Here is an 18,102-nt window from a genome sequence, read left to right as displayed (position 1 = left end):
ATATTGATGACCAAGGTCTATTTGCCATGTTTGATAAAAATTCTATCGAAAGTACAGTCTTTAGATTGGAAAAAATCCAGCCAATCAGATGCAGATCACCTAATATATATCTACATATACATAGGTCTTGCTCACAAGACAAGCATAAAAACTTAGTGAAATAAATGAGTCTACATAACTGAGTCACCTCTATTTTTACTTGGCTCCAGTAGCCATCATAACATCATCATACAGGCATACCACCTACCCACAGTTAAAACTGGCATTAAAGACATAAAATACAAAATTACATTTTTATTTCTATCATTCAATCAAATTAAAAGTTGATAAGAAATATTCATGTTTTTATACTTTTTGAACTATTGTTCTTAATATCAATTTGCGAAGATATATTTTCATATCCACCTCTAGAAGGGGCCCCAGGTGGCCATGTGGTCTAAAGTGTTCACCTATACAAACCACTACTGTATCGGTTAGAGTATGGGCTCAGCCAAAGTGGCAATGAAAGCTTGCCAGTAGCTACCTGTAGGTCAGTGGTTCTTATCTGGGCTTTCCCTGGGGTTTGTCATAGTCCACCAGTCATATTGACTGCCATGTATATCCTATCATGTACTGCAAAATGGTAATCACCCCCACACACACACACACACACACACACAAAAGTCCCCCAGGAACAACAACCTCTCTATGGCAAATTTTACTGGGTAAAAAAGTCAAAGGCTTTGAGTAATTCTTAAGTGGCAGCCAGCAGTAGATAGTTTATGCATCAATAATTACCTATATAACTACTACAAGTGAGTCTAGACATAAAAGGCATGCAGTAAGCAGTCCACTCATCTAATTCATATACACATTCACATTTAAAATATAAACAGCTGAGGGGCCCCGAGTGGCCGAGTGGTCTAAAGCGCTCTCCGTTACGGATCACTGCCATCTCACCTCTGTCTGCGTAGGTTCGAGTCTCGGATTCAGCCAATGTTGGTATGTGAGAAAGCTTGCCAGTAGTTTCTCGTGGGTCGGTGGTTCTTAACGGGGTTTTCCCTGGTTCTTCCTCCTCCATTAATACTGGCCGCCATGTATAGCCTATCATGTGCTGAAAAATGGCGTTAAACCCTACAACAACAACAACAACAAACAGCTGAGGGTAATTATATCACATTAAATAATGTATATTTATTAATATGGCAAATTGTTTCCTTGAATAAACATATTTATTCCTACTTCCTAATTCAGTGGTCAGAAAAAGCTTGCTGAGTAAGCTAGGATTTATATAAAGAGAAGTATCGATGAATCAGTGTAATCAAAAACACAAAATCACACAACTCATGTTAGCAGATCATAAAATGCAAGTAAAGGAGACCTTTTTGGTTCTATGGGTAAAGTAGTAACATAGGTGCATCCAATTATCAAGTTTCATGACTGAAAGATACACAGCACCCTAGAGAAATCAACTCATAATTTATTTTTATAACGTTGATACCAAAATATTTAATATAGGTCAGAGACCTCTTCTGGCAAAAAGGATATACCATTTATCAAGGTGCATCCACTCATCAAGTGTCATGATTCTAGGTAGAATAGTATACAAATAATATGCCAAAAATGCATTTGGTCATGAACTTATGATATTACTTACTAAAAGCCAGTAAAAGATGCAATATAGGTCATGGTGAGCCTCTTTTCTTGCAACTGGTGTGGTATTAACAAAGATGCATATCAATTTCATGATTCCATCATGAACAGTACCCAAGAAATGAATATCAAACACAAACTGTAACTCAAGTCAATGAAAAGTATGGATGATAATGGCATACTACTGATATTAGGGAGTAGTTCTCCTCAAGACAAGGGGGCCCCGATTGGCCGAGTGGTCTAAAGTGCTCTCCGTTATGGATCACTGCCATCTCACCTCTGTCTGCGCCGGTTCGAGTCTCGGATTCAGCCAATGTGGATATGTGAGAAAGCTTGCCAGTAGCTTCTCGTAGGTTGGTGGTTCTTTCCGGGGTTTTCCTCAGTTCTTCCTCCACCATTAATATTGGCTGCCATGTATAGCCTATCGTGTGCTGAAAAATGGCATTAAACCCCACAACCAGTGCCATCTTAATGCATGGGCACACTGGGCAGTTACCCAGGGCCTCACGCTTCTGTTGAATATTGGCCGGTAGAGGGCCCCAGTGCATTGCTTTGCTCAGAGACTACAATGTTGTTAAGACGGCCCTGCCCACAACAACAACAACAACAGTCCTGATCAAGACCAATCCCCAAATTGCATGATTAGCATGCACTATATATAGCATGGCCGAAACCTATTTAATCATGAACTGAATGCAAACAATTAACGTATGCTAGTAAAATATAAAATATAGGTCACCATGATCTTGTTGATAACACTGGACAACAAATTTTTACAAAAGTCATGTTACTGAAATAAAATTAGTCAATTCTTATCAATTTTTATGTGCTGAACACGAATATGACAGTCAAATTGCAAAATTGGCTCTAGTTTTTTTGTAATCTGCAAGAAATTAATGTTTACATAACGAAATGCATTCCAATAGTAAAAGGTCAACTGTAATAGCCTACCTATAAAAAATCAAGTCATTGACTACATCTTAGATTTCTTCGCCTGTCTCTTGTACAGCTGTTCGGGAGCATCTCTGAGGAGTGTCCAGCAGTAGTCAGCCAGCATTGTAGTGGACCATTTTCCCTGGTATCTTTGTTCCATTGTTGCGATATCTTGATGAAAACGTTTGCCGTGTTCATCACTAACAATACCACAGTTGCTAGGAAAGAAATCCAAATGGGAATGAAGGAAGTGAATCTTTAGAGACATATTGCAGCCAAGTTTCTTATACTTCATCAACATGTCTTCTACTAGTTCCTTATAGTTTTCTGCCCTAACATTTCCGAGGAAGTTTGTAGAAACTAGGCGAAAAGCATTCCATGCTTGTTTCGCGTCACCTTCCAGCAAGTTGTTGAACCGGTCATCTTTGAAAAGCTCTGAGGACCCACAAAAACTCCCTCTTTAATCTTTGCTTCGCTGAGTCGAGGGAATTTTTCATGCAAGTATCGGAATGCTGGCAAAGTCCGGTCAATGGCTTTCACGAAGTTCTTCATCAAACCTAGTTTGATGTGAAGCGGTGGTAGCAAGATTTTCTGAGCCTCAACCAGAGCTGGGTGTTGGATATTCTTCTCTCCAATGGCTACATTCTGCCTGTGAGTCCATTCCTTCCTCATGTAGTGCATTTCCCTTGCTCGGCTATCCCACTCGCATAAGAAACACATGTATTTTGTATATCCTTGCTGCAGTCCCATTAAAAGGGCAACTACCTTCAAATCACCACAGAGGTGCCAGCTGTACTTGTTATACTCAATGGAATTCAGTAGCTGCCTTAAGTTATCGTATGTCTCTTTCATGTGGACAGCATACGCTACTGGAATAGATGGAAGAATGTTTCCATTGTGCAAAAGCACAGCCTTGAGACTCAGTTTCGAAGAGTCCACAAATAGTCTCCATTCTTGTGGGTCATGAGTGATTTTTAAAGCATTCATGAGGCCCTCAATATCGGAACAGAATATCAGATTACTTTCCTTTCTGAAGAAAGGCTCCAATTGCTGGTGGCGCTTTCGATATGCAGTAATTGTGACATCTTCTTCTAGAAGATTCCATTGTTGGAGTCTTGATCCTAGCAATTCTGCCTTGTTCTTTGATAAGTCCAAATCACGAATCAGGTCATTTAGTTCTTCCTGTGTTATTCTGTGTGGGGTTGATGATGCACCACAGTGAAAATCTGGATCACTGCATGCTGATGGACCAGGAGAAGAACAGGTCGACTCACCTTTGTCTTCGTCAGATGAATCAAGAGAATATTCTGCTGGAGGTTCTGGAATAGGAAGTCCCTCACCATGTGGAACTGGTCTCAATGCAGACGGAATGTATGGGTAGACTATTCTCGACTTCTTTCGCTTCGTTATTCCGCCGGAAAGAGGAGGAACCAAGCAGAAGTAACAGTCATTTAGGTGGTTGCTTGGCTCTCTCCACACCATTGGGACTGCAAACGGCATTGATGACCTTTTGCAATTCAACCACTGTGAAAGCTGTGTTGTACATGTAGCACAGCATATATGCGGAGCCCAAGGCTTGTCTTGGTCACCAACCTTGCATCCGAAGTAAAGATGATATGCCTTCTTCACTTGAGAATTGATACTTTTCTTCTGGTTGGCAAATGTCACTTCCCCACAAATATAGCAAAAATTGTCCGCGGTATTAACACACTTTCGAGGCATTACTGTTCTTTATTGTACGTAAATGGATAAAATAATAAGTTTTATGTAACAGTAGCTTGAACTGTCTCGCACAACGTCTAAAATATTTTAAATGCTGAACCTATCTGATTGGGCTTTATATAGTACACTGCTTACGTCAGCTTCAGCAGCCGCCTGGCATTAGTATAATAGACCTACACATGTATAGTACACTGCTGACGTCAACTTACTTCAGCAGCCGCATGGCATTAGTATTGCATTGCATCAGAAAATGATGCAATCAACTGTGGATGATGTGAGCATGATGGTATTATGCAATGTTACATCATTATTCCGGATGTTGCTGCAGTCCTACTGGAGAAATTTACACAGTGAAACATAGAAAATGAGGTATATGAATATCTTCAAAACGAGAGCCAATACAAATTTTTCACGGTTATATTCGTGTTCGGCACACCAAAATACTACAGATTATGGCCTTTTCAAGTCAGTAATGATTTCACTGTTGACCAGTGTAATGAACATTGTACTAAAAGAGACGTATACAATAACTAGTTTCATTACTAAAGCAAAGACAGTAAAAAAACATCAAATTTAACTAAAGTCAGTGAAATCTGAAATATGGATCACAGTGACTTTCTTTTATTGTGTAAATACTCATCAAGATGACATCACATCACCAAGTTTCATGATTCAAGGTATAGCAGTGTCATACTGCATGTAAAACACATTTAATATGGTCATGCAGACACACTTTCGTGAGTATAAATAGAACTGACAGAAACACATTTAAAACAAACTTTAAACAAAGTCTGTGATGTATGAAATGTCACTGTGTCTTGTTATGCATCCCATAAAAAACATTCATGAAACTAACTAATAATAATAGTATATATTTTGTAAATGTGGGGTTACTAAGTGAGATGCATACAGTCTTATAGTATGACAATACTAGGATGAACAGCACTTGAAAATAACTTAATCACAAAATATAACTTAAGTGAGTGAAGAATGAAAAATATAGTTTGAAGTAATATAAATACTTCCTGCTTTTCTTTCCTTACACATGTACATTTTTGCATAGATTAATTATTCAATTTAATCTTTTATGTTTAAGTGTTTGATAATGTTTATGCATATCTTTTGGGCATCAGACTTTAATTGTCATGACTCAGTTCCTTAGCTGTTTAACCAAATGTATCACACTGTGCTGTATATACTGCACAGAACAAAAAGCCTTAATGTACATTAGTTCCTATAACTACATGTGGTACCTTCTCTAAATAAAATCATTAGTAGCAGTAGTAGTAGTGGAAGCAGGTGTATATAGCTTAAAGTAGCTTTAAACTCTATAAACATGTTTCCAATAAATTACTTTAAATAGATAGGAGTTGTTTGGATTTGTGTGCATTTTTTTTGCAAGATAGAATATACTACTAAGAAATACTATTAAAAATTAACATTAAAACATTCTTGTTTCGCTAGTTATTGTATACCAAAAGGACAGCCTAAAAAAATAGTTCTAGTCAGAAATATGCAAGCTTCCATAGCAGAAGCGCTCTTTTCGTACGTCCATATGAACATACATAGGAAAAAATGAACAATTATTATTTGTAATGGACCGTCCCGCTAAGTTATGATTGGTTTTAGACTGGGCTACTGAAATTCACTTGTTTTAAGGATCATATCTGAATTTTCGGCCTGAATTCCGTACATGAAACGATAGCAATAAAATATATGCATTGTATGCTATTTATGAACATCACCAGTTTTATTACTCTTCCACCTTCGCTCTTTCAGCCTTTGGAGGGAAAATTTACACTGCTAATTGAAAAGCTAACAAGCATACCGACAGTTCCTTCGTTTTAATAAGGATGGATCGGTATTCGTAATTATAGAAACAATGTTGGGGTGGGGGTTTCCTTGCCATTATATATTTGTTTGGGGTATTTTTTAGTTTTTTTTTTATAGAAATATTTGGCAGCAGACGTTGGTGATGATCGATACGCACATTATGGGCTTTGAATACTTCTTATATTTAAGGTAGCTTAAATTTCGTCTGCCAATGTATGACTGTTTTGATGCGGTCTAGCGTGAAATGCTAAATGACTTTCTAATGTCATTCGCAAGTTTCTGGTCAGTACTGAACATGCTATCTGGGTACCGGGCAATCGGAACATTTTCGACTTTTCCGTCAAGTCGAGAACGAGGGACCTGAGGAAAATGACAGAAGGGTGCATCTGGGTACCCTGTGAGGTCGATACAAACAGTACAGTTTCAACCCACAGGCTAGTGCAGTTCAAAATGGTCATTATTTAAATACAGTGTTTTTGCTAGCATGTGATAGAAACTATAGAGAACGTTCAGAATATCATCGTCTCTTTCTCACGCGAGTCCAATAACTAGGATTGCCTGAAAGAGACCAGAATCTATTCGTCGTGATACTTCCCAAATTGGTATACTTTCTTGCAGCGATATCGTGGGTGCTATGGTATCACGGTATTCCAAGTTTTCGGCATTGTTCTCTCGCGTGTTTATCTTATATACATTGGATGACCATAAGTTATTAGTTCTGCATAACCAGTTATTATGACTTGGACTTGAAAATCCTTTAAAATGACCATTTGAGTGAACCACTCTGTCCTCTCTGCAATTGACCACCTTTTCTGGCCAGGGTAATACAGCCAGCATCTGGTCAAAATTACATTACATGAAACGGACCTCCCAATAAAGGTGAGTGACAGTGGTAAGTTCGAGTTCCTCAAATAAGGGAACGGTCTCAACGCGCTGTGCATTAGCTAGAAAGTAAGGCCACATGCCGGACCTACTTGCACTGTCCGAAAAGGAGCGTAAAATTGACTAAAGCCACAACATGGTTTAAACATCACTACCGTCAGATACTCTAACCTTACAGTATCTACACATATTCTGAGGCGTTTAACATCCTCATTGAAGGCCGCTACCGAAAGAAAGGCAACACACAAAAAAGTCGGTGACCTGGGTCCGTGCTGCATTCGCGACCGAAACAAGTGCAACACTAAGAAAACCGGCGACCTTGTTCGGTGCTGCATTTGCTTGCCAGTCGTGCCCTGCCACATGTTTTCCAAAAATAGCCGGTGCTGTATCGCGGCACAGAGCATGTCGCCACCTTCATCTGGAGTCTCGAACAGAAGGAGGAGGTGCGCGCGGTGTTCGTGAACTTACCAGTTCTTCCCAGAGAGCGAAGAGCTGCCACATACTTTGCAAATCCTTAGGGAAGGACTGCGTGCTGAACCACTTCCACATCACAGGCAATCACCGTGACACAGCCCATAACACGTGCAACCTCCAACTGCGCATCTTCCCAGAGAAAACCAACGTACTGGTCGTGATCCACAACAAGAGCGACTAAAACAGCTACCTAAGTATGGATACATGGATCGACCTTATCGGGTGGTATCTGCACCTCTCACCACAGTATTTAGAAGTACATGACGTTTTCCCGGGCAGATCTGAAGTTTGTGGAGAACCCAGCGTTCCTTAACAGCAGCCAGCAGAAACAAATGACCTCCAACCTTCGCAATACTTGTACAAACTTTTGAACAATTCGATCTTCGGCAGGACCACGGATAACATCCAAAATCAGGTCTGGGTATGCCATCTTGGCCTATGGCCGAGGAAGACAAAATTAGCGTAAAAATGGCCGATCTGGCGTTCCTGACCTGGAAAATCTTTGACAGAAACCTTGTTGCGTAGATTCCACCAAGTCCATTTTTAAGTACGACCTCTCCAAACACCTGATGAACGAATTTTTCAGCAAGCAGGTAAAGGCATGCAGCGGGAAAGGGCCAGATACAGACATATTATCTGTGGAAACAGACGACCTCTACCAGAACATAGTAGTAGTGAAGGGTGGCGATATACGGACAATGGGAAATACATTACAGATACCCACTGGGCCTGTATACGGACAAGATTTATACGGACAATGGAAAACCCAGTCAAAAAGGTACTTGGCCTGTATAGGGACAAAAGTTTGGGGTTATATACAGACAATAGGAATGGAACAGGTAAGGTGACGTCACAATACTGAATATGGGTAGCAATGTTGCAAGGAGCTGACCACAATCGACCAAACAGCGGAGAAAAAGAAACCAGAAAACGTTTGGCAGTAACGGGACTGGCGGGACAGAGACAGAGATAACACATACAACATACAACGTATAAAAAACTATACAACCCACTAAAAAAGAAATTAGGCAAGAAAGCAAATCTTTTCGAGGCATATGAGTGGCCTTGAAAAGGGCCTTTGGGTTTATGTTAACATCATTCCTTTAACAGAGAGGGCAAGCATAGGTTTTCTTCTCTTCCTCAAATTTCTTCTGACTTCTGGACCGTATATGAGAACTCTCTTGAAACAGCCTTGTCTCTCCACATAAATTGTTCTTTTCCAAACGCTCGTATTGGTGATCCGGATAATTGTACATGATGATCTGATATATATGGGTAAGTCTGTACGCAACCGCACTGACGATACGAGACTAGATGATTCTACGTTTGTCCATAACTTGTGACGAAAACAGCTGAAGGGAATGCAGTGAACAGTGGTCATTTATAGTGAAAGTGCGGATCGAAACGGATTGAGTTTTTACCAATCCAAACACGAGTTAAAATTCAGTCACAACACGGAGTAAGTCTTCCAATCCGAAGAGAGCGGACTGTGACGTCATATTCCCTATATCGATTCGCTCAGTCAATCCATGCGACACATTTTTCAAACATGACGGAAACTAAGAAGACAATGAATTGGAGTTCACCGGCCCTGGAGACGAGAACCGGTGGTATAGCAGCGGCTACCAAAGTCAACACAGGTTTACTTCCAGAAGAGGTCGATTTTAATTGAGATTAAATCAAAAAAAATTTCTTCCGGTACCAGTACCTTCACCACCTTCTCCTTCTTTACCACACGTCGAGGATTTTAAACAGAGACAGAAAGAAGAACTGAAGAATTGGAGAAATGTTTACAACAGCAAAAAGAAGCTGAACAAGCTTTTCTCCTTCGACAGAAACAGCAAGAAGAAGAAAATTCAAGAAGGAAAGACAGGAAGAAGCAGCAGAGAAGAAACAAGATCTAGTTTGAGAAGGAGAATATTGAAAGTCAAACGGTAACGGTACGCTTAGACATTTTAGCAGAGTTAAGGAGTCTTAAACAAATGTATCAGACTTCTTTATTACGACCCAAGAGAAAAAGACCTTCCCGAGCCAGACAACCCAGCTCTGTTACTACGTCTGCGATACCACCCCAAGCGATTTCTACCAAATCATTGACAGGAGCCAGTCCAGAAGTAGGCCTTGGCCGTAACAAAGGCTTAAGGTAGTCAACGATGATTACGTTCCGTTCCTGAGTTGTTGTTTTTTAAAAAAATACCCAACGGTCCTTTTCAGGGCGACCCACTTCTCTCGAAAAGAGATAGTATTTAAATAGCCAAAATTAATTAAAAGTCAAGAGTACTTTGCTTTTACCCATGATGCACGTGTGTCAGTGATTGAGTGCGTGAGTGTAGGTCCATATTCAAAAAAATTAAAAATGAGAGACATTTACGTTTTCTGCCTGGGTTATTCTGGTACATATTTTAAATCCATTTTACAACAAAACACACCAAAACACTTTAAAAAGTTCATAGACTTCTTCCGTGTCTTTGTTCACTCTCTTTCTCTCTCTCTCTCTGATTTTTGAATTTCTTCACTTTCACAGGTTTTTCCTCCTCTTCGTCCTCACTTTCATCTCGTCTTTTTTTTCTTCCTCTTTTTGCTATTTCTGCACGTGTTTGGCTTCTTCATTTGGGGACGTATATCTTCTTCTTCCTGTTCTAAACCCCTCTCTTCCTCTTGCTCATGTTGTTTCCTAGGGCATTCTGAAGACCAATGTTCTTTCTCTTGACAATGATAACATGTATCTTGACTTTTGTTTCTTCTGACACTTGTTTTGCTTCGTGATGGTGTGGACCCTCTGAAGACCAACGTTCTTTCTTCTTATAGATATTGGAAGTATCTTGCCTTTTATTTCGAAAGAGGGGAAGTAGTCCGTCGGTTTGTCTGAAGAAAACTTTCTTATGACACCTCGCAAAGCTCTGATCAGAAGTTCGATCTGTTTGGGCTCTTCCATGGTTCTGCTCGGTTTGAGGGTGAAATTAATATTGGAAGGAAAGACACACACCCTTTATATATAATTACCGGTCTGATATGGATATAAAATTATCCATGGCGTTTAAAATGTAGTCATTTGACTTTTTGCAATCAAGTTGAAACGATCTCATCATGTCGTGGAGAAATGAGAAGAAAGTAAAAGGCAAAACGGTTATTTATCGCCTCGTACAGTAGCTGAAGTCTTGGCAGAAACTCATGCCAGTGATTTTGAAGATGACATGAGTCAGCCAGAATCGAGACCAAGAGACTCTACACCCAGCCAAAGTTCACCACCGTTAGTAAACCCTGAAAAGTATTACCACATTCGAGAGACGGAAAGCGCTCTTCTAGAAAATATAGAACGACTGCTTACACTTGCACGGTGAAGCGTAAAGAGTTTAAGTCCAACATACCGCTGGAGAAAGCAAACATGGCAAGATGTCTTGACTCCACGCTGCACCTTGAAAGTTTACCTCTACAAGGACCTCTATTGTTTCGAGGCAAAGACTTGAAAGACGGAAAATACATTTACATTTTGATGCCATTAACAATATCACCGCATTCTTGGGACACAATTATTATGTGAGAAATGTTAATATGGCTATAACAATCGAGAATCGAGAGCAACACAAGAATTGTGGATCCAAATGTTCAGGATGTTTATCCTCTCAATCCTGTCTGGACGAAGGACAAGAACAAATGCATTGCCCTACGTTTCAGTGCACTTATGTCAGAACTGGCTGTTACCAACAATATCTGAAGAGGATCACAGCAGAAAAGTGCTTGTCAACTGCTGAGATTGTGCCCTACTTGTGGACAAGGCATACGTACTAATAATGTCAAGGCACACGTATGTTCATGAAACAAACGATGTCACATTTGTCACCGAATTGTGGACTTGGAACACATATGCTACATTCAAAAATACTATTACAAACATCAAGAGGAAGACGATGACCAAAAGAAAGGCAATTTCATCCTTTTCGGTTAAGAATGCATGCAAGAGACCGGTATTCACATTCCTAATTTCTGATTGGCTCATCGAGCGTGCAAGAAGTGCATCTAAGAGCATGTCTTTAGTCACTACACTCACTGCAGCAAGATTCCCGGAGGACGTGAAAAATCTTTCGGGGACTTAACAAAAGCAATCTATATAAACCTCGGACACTTTGGATCTGTCTCACACAACATCAACATGACGTTCCTTCAAACTCATTTTCCCGTCAAATTGATTCGTGCTTTGGACGGCATCAGTAGCACACAAAAAAATAATCCACAAATATGTGCTTGTGTCTTGGAAGCCAGTCTCAAAGAAGTCTTACGATGCTTTACGGTGACAGCACGTCAATTACTGCAAATCATCATTCACATTCCTCATCAAACCAAACGCTTTTTTTAAACAAAGTAGCCTTGACACAACTTCCGATCCCCTCATCGACACTCAAACCAAAAAGCAAATCATTTTCAAACCTGCAGGTAGCGGTTCTCTAGGAGGTGTCATCATTCGCTCCCTCTTAAAATGGGATCATAATACCCCCAAAGACCTCCCCAAGAAAAAAGCCAATCCCCAAAAACCCAAACAAACCCAAAAGAATGAATAGAGCAACGGTGTCAAGACCAGTTCACAACCCCAGAAAAAGAAAAGCCCACATAAAAAGAAAAAGAAAAGTCCCCAGAAAAAAAAACCCAGAAAACAGCTTCTAATCGTAAGAGAGACACTTCAGCCAGGACGCAGCCTTACATTCGCAAACCACGACCGGCAGCATTGGTCGCAGCTTCTCCAATAGCCTCAGGTTCTTCCACTTCTCCGTTGCTGGTGATGCCATCCAAACCCAATTTGACACCCGTTCTTCCTCATTTGACGAAACAATGGAAAACCACGTTTCCAAGATTTTTTCCTCCAGCGGTGACACCCTCCTCCTCTTTAGCTGCAGGGCCAGCTGCTTACAAAGTACCTGCTTCCAAAATCAAAGTCCAAGAGAGATCGGACAGGTTACAGAGTTTAGTGGATTTGAACTGTTCTGATTTAATCCGTTGCGAACCCCTCCACGACGCGTGACGCATGTCATCAAGTTGATATGACGCAACGATAATCAGTGGCGACGTGTCCTAGTATAAAAAAGACCCGAGGAAAAGAATGGGAATCAGTGTTTTTGTGAACACCCAAAGATGTGAGCCCACCCCCAGAAGCAATCCCTCTTCTAAACCCAAAGGAAAGAAAAGGAAAGGACTGCCTCCTCGTTTACTTAAACATGGGAACATGTTGTCCGTCCTATCCAAAGCTTCTCAACCAATGCGAAAAAACCTCATTCAAACCGTCTCAAAAGCGATCATCGATACCGTATGTGAATGTTGTTTGAACGTCTTGAAAGGCACGATACCTTTTTTTAAACACCAGAACAAATCCTTAGCCAAACATCGCCACGTTCTTCGCCAAATGGTTCAGAAGAAAATCCCCATTCGTCAAAAGAAGAAGATGTTTGTACAACGTGGAAGAATTGTGCCTCTGTTGTTAGGACCCTTATTGAAAGGAGTATTGGGAACAATGCAGAGAGGACTCGTAGGAGCAAGATAAATTGGGACAAAGAAGATAAAAGGGACCTGGGAAGTCCAAACATCTCACACGTGACCATTGAAATCGAATGGAAGGATGAAAACTGGCTTTAACGCCTTACAAACAATGGATGGAATACTATCGTTGGCAAAAACGACGGACCCCGCATTTGCCTCCCAATCGGAATTTGACCGAGATGCCCCAGTTACAAAACGAACTTAGTCGTTGATGGATCGCAACGATTTGCCCGAAACAGAAACATTGCAAAAGTACGATCAACTTTTGCAACGACTACAACTCTTTCACCAGAAACCATTGGACGAAACAACTCTTCCCACTCTGAAACATTGTATAGCCTTGGTGCAAAGTCCATCACCACCGCTATCATCAGTACCCCAACGGTTAAGACAGACGCAACCTCACGAATGCCTGATGAAGAAGAGGTGCCACAAGTTTTTCAACCATCGTCAGCAGCTCCCGTTACTAGTAAGATTGCAGCGTCCTTGTTGACCCTTGTCCCCACACCCAAACGAGAAGAAATGTAAGCTTAGGTTAAAAAGATGATGTCCACTCCTCATTCGACAGAAGTGGAAAAGAAAGAAGTGGACCTAGAAGTGAAAAACATTCATTTTTTTTCACCACCGAGAATCCCGAAACCTAAGACATCGTGGAACCTTTTAACGCACCTTGAAAGAACACATGTGGAAATGTTTTACGCATCACCACACTCACAAGTACATCGACATACCGCACCTGGCTCAAGCATACAACCAATCTTACCATCGAAGCATCGGACGCACCCCCCCCCCCAGAAGTGACTACCGACAACGAAGCGACCGTTTTGGGGCGCCTATTTGGTACGTCCCCAACAGTGGCTGCCCCAAGAAAAGTGGAGTGTTGGCAGTAGGAGACTGGGATAGCATTGGCAAAACCAAACGCACTTTCGACAAAGGTTACTTGCCCAAATGGACCACCGCATTGTTTCGTACCACTGGACGAGTGCGTGGCCGTTATGTTAGCGTCTATAAATTAGAAGACATGAAGGGTAAAGTGTTAAAAGGAACTTTTACTTGCCGGAGTTACAACGTGTCACCAAATAAAAGACGACGTGTACGACATCGAAAGAATTCTCGAACGAAGAACCCGTAAAGTGGGTTAACGACGTGTCAAAGAAGTCATAGAATGTTGGAAAGGATATCCTCCCCCCCAGTTTTGATTTTTGGATCGACGCTTCGCAAGTCATCTACTATAAAAAGAAGTGACCATCATGCCCTTCCACACAGCCTCAGCTACCGCCACCACCGCAGTGACCGCTCCTTCACCGAGTTCTTCTCTGCAAGATCTACAAAAAACATTCCTTGTGGGTGTGGTGAGGCGAACGTGTGCCTAAAATGAAAATCGTCTTTTTCTGCCAAATATTTGTGGTTTATTGTGTCATCGGTGCAGCCATTGCCAATTTGAATTTGTGTTACGTATATTTGATTCAATTTATATTTGATTTCAAATGTGTTTGATTTGATTTGATTGTTTTGTGGGTTTTGGAATCTTTTTATTTTCTTTACATGTCAATGTAATGTAATTTTGCTTACTAAGAATATGATATTTTCCAGAAAATTCAGTTTGACCTGAGTTTTTCCTTAGATATCTAATAATAGAAACATTTGTTTCTATTTTTGACTTAGTTCCTGGCTTTGTATTCATAGTGATGTTTAGAGAGAGAGAGAGAGAGAGAGAGAGAGAGAGAGAGAGAGAGAGAGAGATTTTAGAGTCCGGGCTTTTCAACCAATTTTCTTCTCATCTGACCAGTGTTGAAGTATTGAAGATTTTAACTTTTTGAGTTAAATGTTAATTTTCCTTCAGGTTATTTGGACTCTAGAATATTAATTCGTTTCTCTGGAAATGTTATTGTAATCATACAGAACTCTTGAACAAGGACGTTTCTTGAAAATTTTATTTGGATTTCCAAGACCGGGGGATTAATTATTATGTTTATACAAGGAACTGTAGACATCAAAACAGTACAGACTACAGCATACGCCATCGCCTTCCATCTTTGATTCTTCGTTGGGACTCAAACTTGGAATCATTAGAACATTTCAATATTAGGACTTCAAAAATTGTCTTCGTGGATTATTCTTGTATTATCTTTGGATTTGATTCTGGATACCGTAAGTTCTCATTTTATTTCATTTGTACAGTATTTTTCCAGGGAAATAAATTATTTGTTATATTTTGCAAAGCTTGTTGCTTTCGCTCTTTCTTGTGTTACTGTTTATTCGAGCCCAAACACGTACAATTTGCAACAAAGAGACAAAACAATTATGAACTATTCTACAGAGCAGTTGCATCGGTTACCTTCTTCCCAATCCTTTCCTGAAATACTCTTCGAACATGAACTACAGGAGCCTTGCGTCCAACGTTAATCACCCTATTTTACTTAACCTTACCAAGTGACAGTTCCATTGAGGTGTTTCCCAACAATACCTTGCGTTGTTCCACGCCCAGATTACCATAGGCCATCCAATTAGAGCAGGAAGCTCATTGGGAAGTGGGAAGTGGCTTTGGTGGAAATGATTTACCCTACATTAGTCTTAAATATCTTTCAAGTTCAAAACATTTTTGTGGTCGAAATCTTTATACAGCAAATGCAAGAATACTTGGTAGATAACAAACCTACAATTACCAGTAAAACCAATGATCTTGGAGGTCACGCCAATAACTTGATGATTCGGCCAGGCTATTATGTTAGTGGACAACATTTGGTGGAGGTAATTAATACCAAATTCAAGGAAGAGCTTGGCAAAGCCTTGGACAAAGTCAGAAAAAGTGTCACCATCGATGAACATAAAGTAGCTCGTCGCCTGAATATGGAGTTTTGGATGAGAAAACGATAGGTATTACATTTTGTCCTGAATTGTATGACATTTTGGGTGGAGACCTCAATATCGCCACGGATGAGACTACCAAAAAGATCTCCATACCAACCATTGTCAACAACCTGGATTTTGCTAAACAAAATTCGTTCCCCGGTAGAACTGAACCAAGGACTAAATTTGTGCACTCCGATGTGGTGGAGTACAACGTGGTGGGACACACTACCGTACCGTTACTGTGTATCATTCCTTTCAAAGTAGACTCTGCCGCGAACGCTGACGAGGAAGGTGGAAACGCCTATCAAGTTCACCGCGAATGTTTATATCCTCATTATTTACCCGTCAGTAAGTCGTATTTTGACACTGTCAATTCTATTCATCAAAGGGAACGTCACGGTGTAACGAGTTGCAAGTCATGTATCTAGTGTGTCGACAGCGATGACAAGGTTTAGAAGATATGTTGCAACCAGCCTTTCGTTTGATGGCCCCCGTTTTGAAACCGATGCTGACACGAGGATTGCACGCTTTGAAAGATGACTAAAAGCAACGATTTTTCTAAAATGTCATCATCACAAACAAAACCCTAAAGAAGCATTCTTGAGAGCAGACAAAAATGTCTTGCTGAAAAATAGGCAAAGACATTTTCGGACGACAACAAATGCCTATAAATGCCTTGGAAGCTGATGTATTAAGCATTCCTGCTTCCCTGACACCACAGCAAGGACATGGCAAAAATAGACGACTAAGAAAAGACCCCTTCAGAGGACTTCACACTCATAAAGCTAGAAAGACTAAGAAAAGAATAACCGTCTGAGACTTAGACGTTTTTGATTATTAAAGCATAGAGACTAAAAAATGATGCACCTAGAGTCTTGTGCCACTTCCAAGTCGGAACTAGATCTGTTTGCCATGCCACTCACCATGGAGAAAATGCAAGAATCCTAATGGGTCGAATTTCACCCAGTCTTCTTTTTGACGGATTCAGCTCTCATCGAGTTTGAACTCAAAGGGCAGCCCAAAGATTACACTGATCTGAATAGCAGTTACTTGTACTTGAAAGTCGAAGTTATTACAAACGTCAGACAACTGCAATCCGGGAGAACATGACAAAGTAGCTCCCGTCAACAATTGTATGCATTCTTTGTTTAGCTCAGTGGATTTGTACTTGAATAACAAACTGGTCAGTATCAGCATGGATACTTACCCTTACCGAGTGTAACTGGAAAATCTCTTGACGTACGGAAAAGAAGCCAAGAACACTCATCTGGATGCTTGCCTGATATGGAAACCGGACACAGCAAATCAGGCATGGACGTAGTTTAGAACTGACGGATCATTTGCATTTGGACATGTGGTTGCAAGCAAACTATCTGCTGAACGGCGTGGATTTCCGCCTAAGACTGAATCACAGCAGTACCGCTTTTAATTTGATGGCTGAAACTGCCAATTACAAAACCGTCATCCAAGAAGCCCGACTCTACTTGCGACGCGTGGAAGTGTTACCTAAAGTGGGAAACGACTTCAATCACACTTTGAGCAGAACGACCGCCAAGTATCCGATACGACGTGTTGAAGTAAAAACTTTCACCATCCCCAGTAATCAGCAAACGTTTAATCGTTGGTATGGTGAGCAATGCAGCCTTCAAAGTAGCCTTCACTTCTAATCCTTTCAAGTTTAAGCATTACTACGTGACCAAACTCGACGTCAGTCGTGATGGCAAGACTTTGTGTACCAGACCTTTCGAACCTAACTTTGAGCGGAATACTTGCTGGAGATTGTACTTGTCCCTGTACGAAGCCATAGGACAGTTAGGGATTAACACCAGTCACGGTATTACGTACGACGAGTATGCAGGAGGCTATGCTTTGCGGGGTTTTGTTTTCACTCAAGACCAAGGCAGTGACGAGGGACATTTCCACGCTATAAAATCCGGTCATATTCGTGTAGAACTTCAATTTAATCAAACTAAAGTCCGAGACGAAACAGTGAACGTCATCTTGTATGCCGTATGTGATAATACCATAGAAATCAACAGTTTGAGAGAAGTCATTCTATACTATAATATACGATGGAAGATTGTAATCCATCTTTGAATGATGGAGAATCTACGGATATAGAATGTGAGGATACCGTGGAAAAAGAACCCCAAGACAAACACGAAAAGGATGTGGCGATAAAGTCCAGATGGTCAGAACTAGAACAACATTTAGTCTCCTGTTTTGCCAAACACTTGGCAGAAAATA

At 40.6% G+C, this 18,102-nt stretch overlaps 1 protein-coding gene across 1 annotated transcript in view; it reads right to left on the bottom strand.

Moving 5' to 3' along the window:
• LOC149786366 (sacsin-like) overlaps positions 1 to 7,906 on the bottom strand; it is a 76,278-nt gene extending 68,372 nt beyond the window's left edge. The window contains exon 1 of the mRNA XM_089975928.1: positions 7,821 to 7,906. Within this exon, the coding sequence (XP_089832054.1) occupies positions 7,821 to 7,906 (86 nt within the window). The remainder of the gene's footprint in view (positions 1 to 7,820) is intronic.
• Positions 7,907 to 18,102: the final 10,196 nt, after the last annotated feature.

The sequence above is a fragment of the Sinohyriopsis cumingii genome, chromosome 12 (genome assembly GCF_028554795.1).
Source record: "Sinohyriopsis cumingii isolate HCF-2022 chromosome 12, ASM2855479v2, whole genome shotgun sequence".
Taxonomy (NCBI): Eukaryota; Metazoa; Mollusca; class Bivalvia; order Unionida; family Unionidae; genus Sinohyriopsis; species Sinohyriopsis cumingii.
The sequence above is the reverse complement of the archived record's forward strand: the minus strand, read 5'-3'. Positions and strand labels throughout refer to the sequence as shown.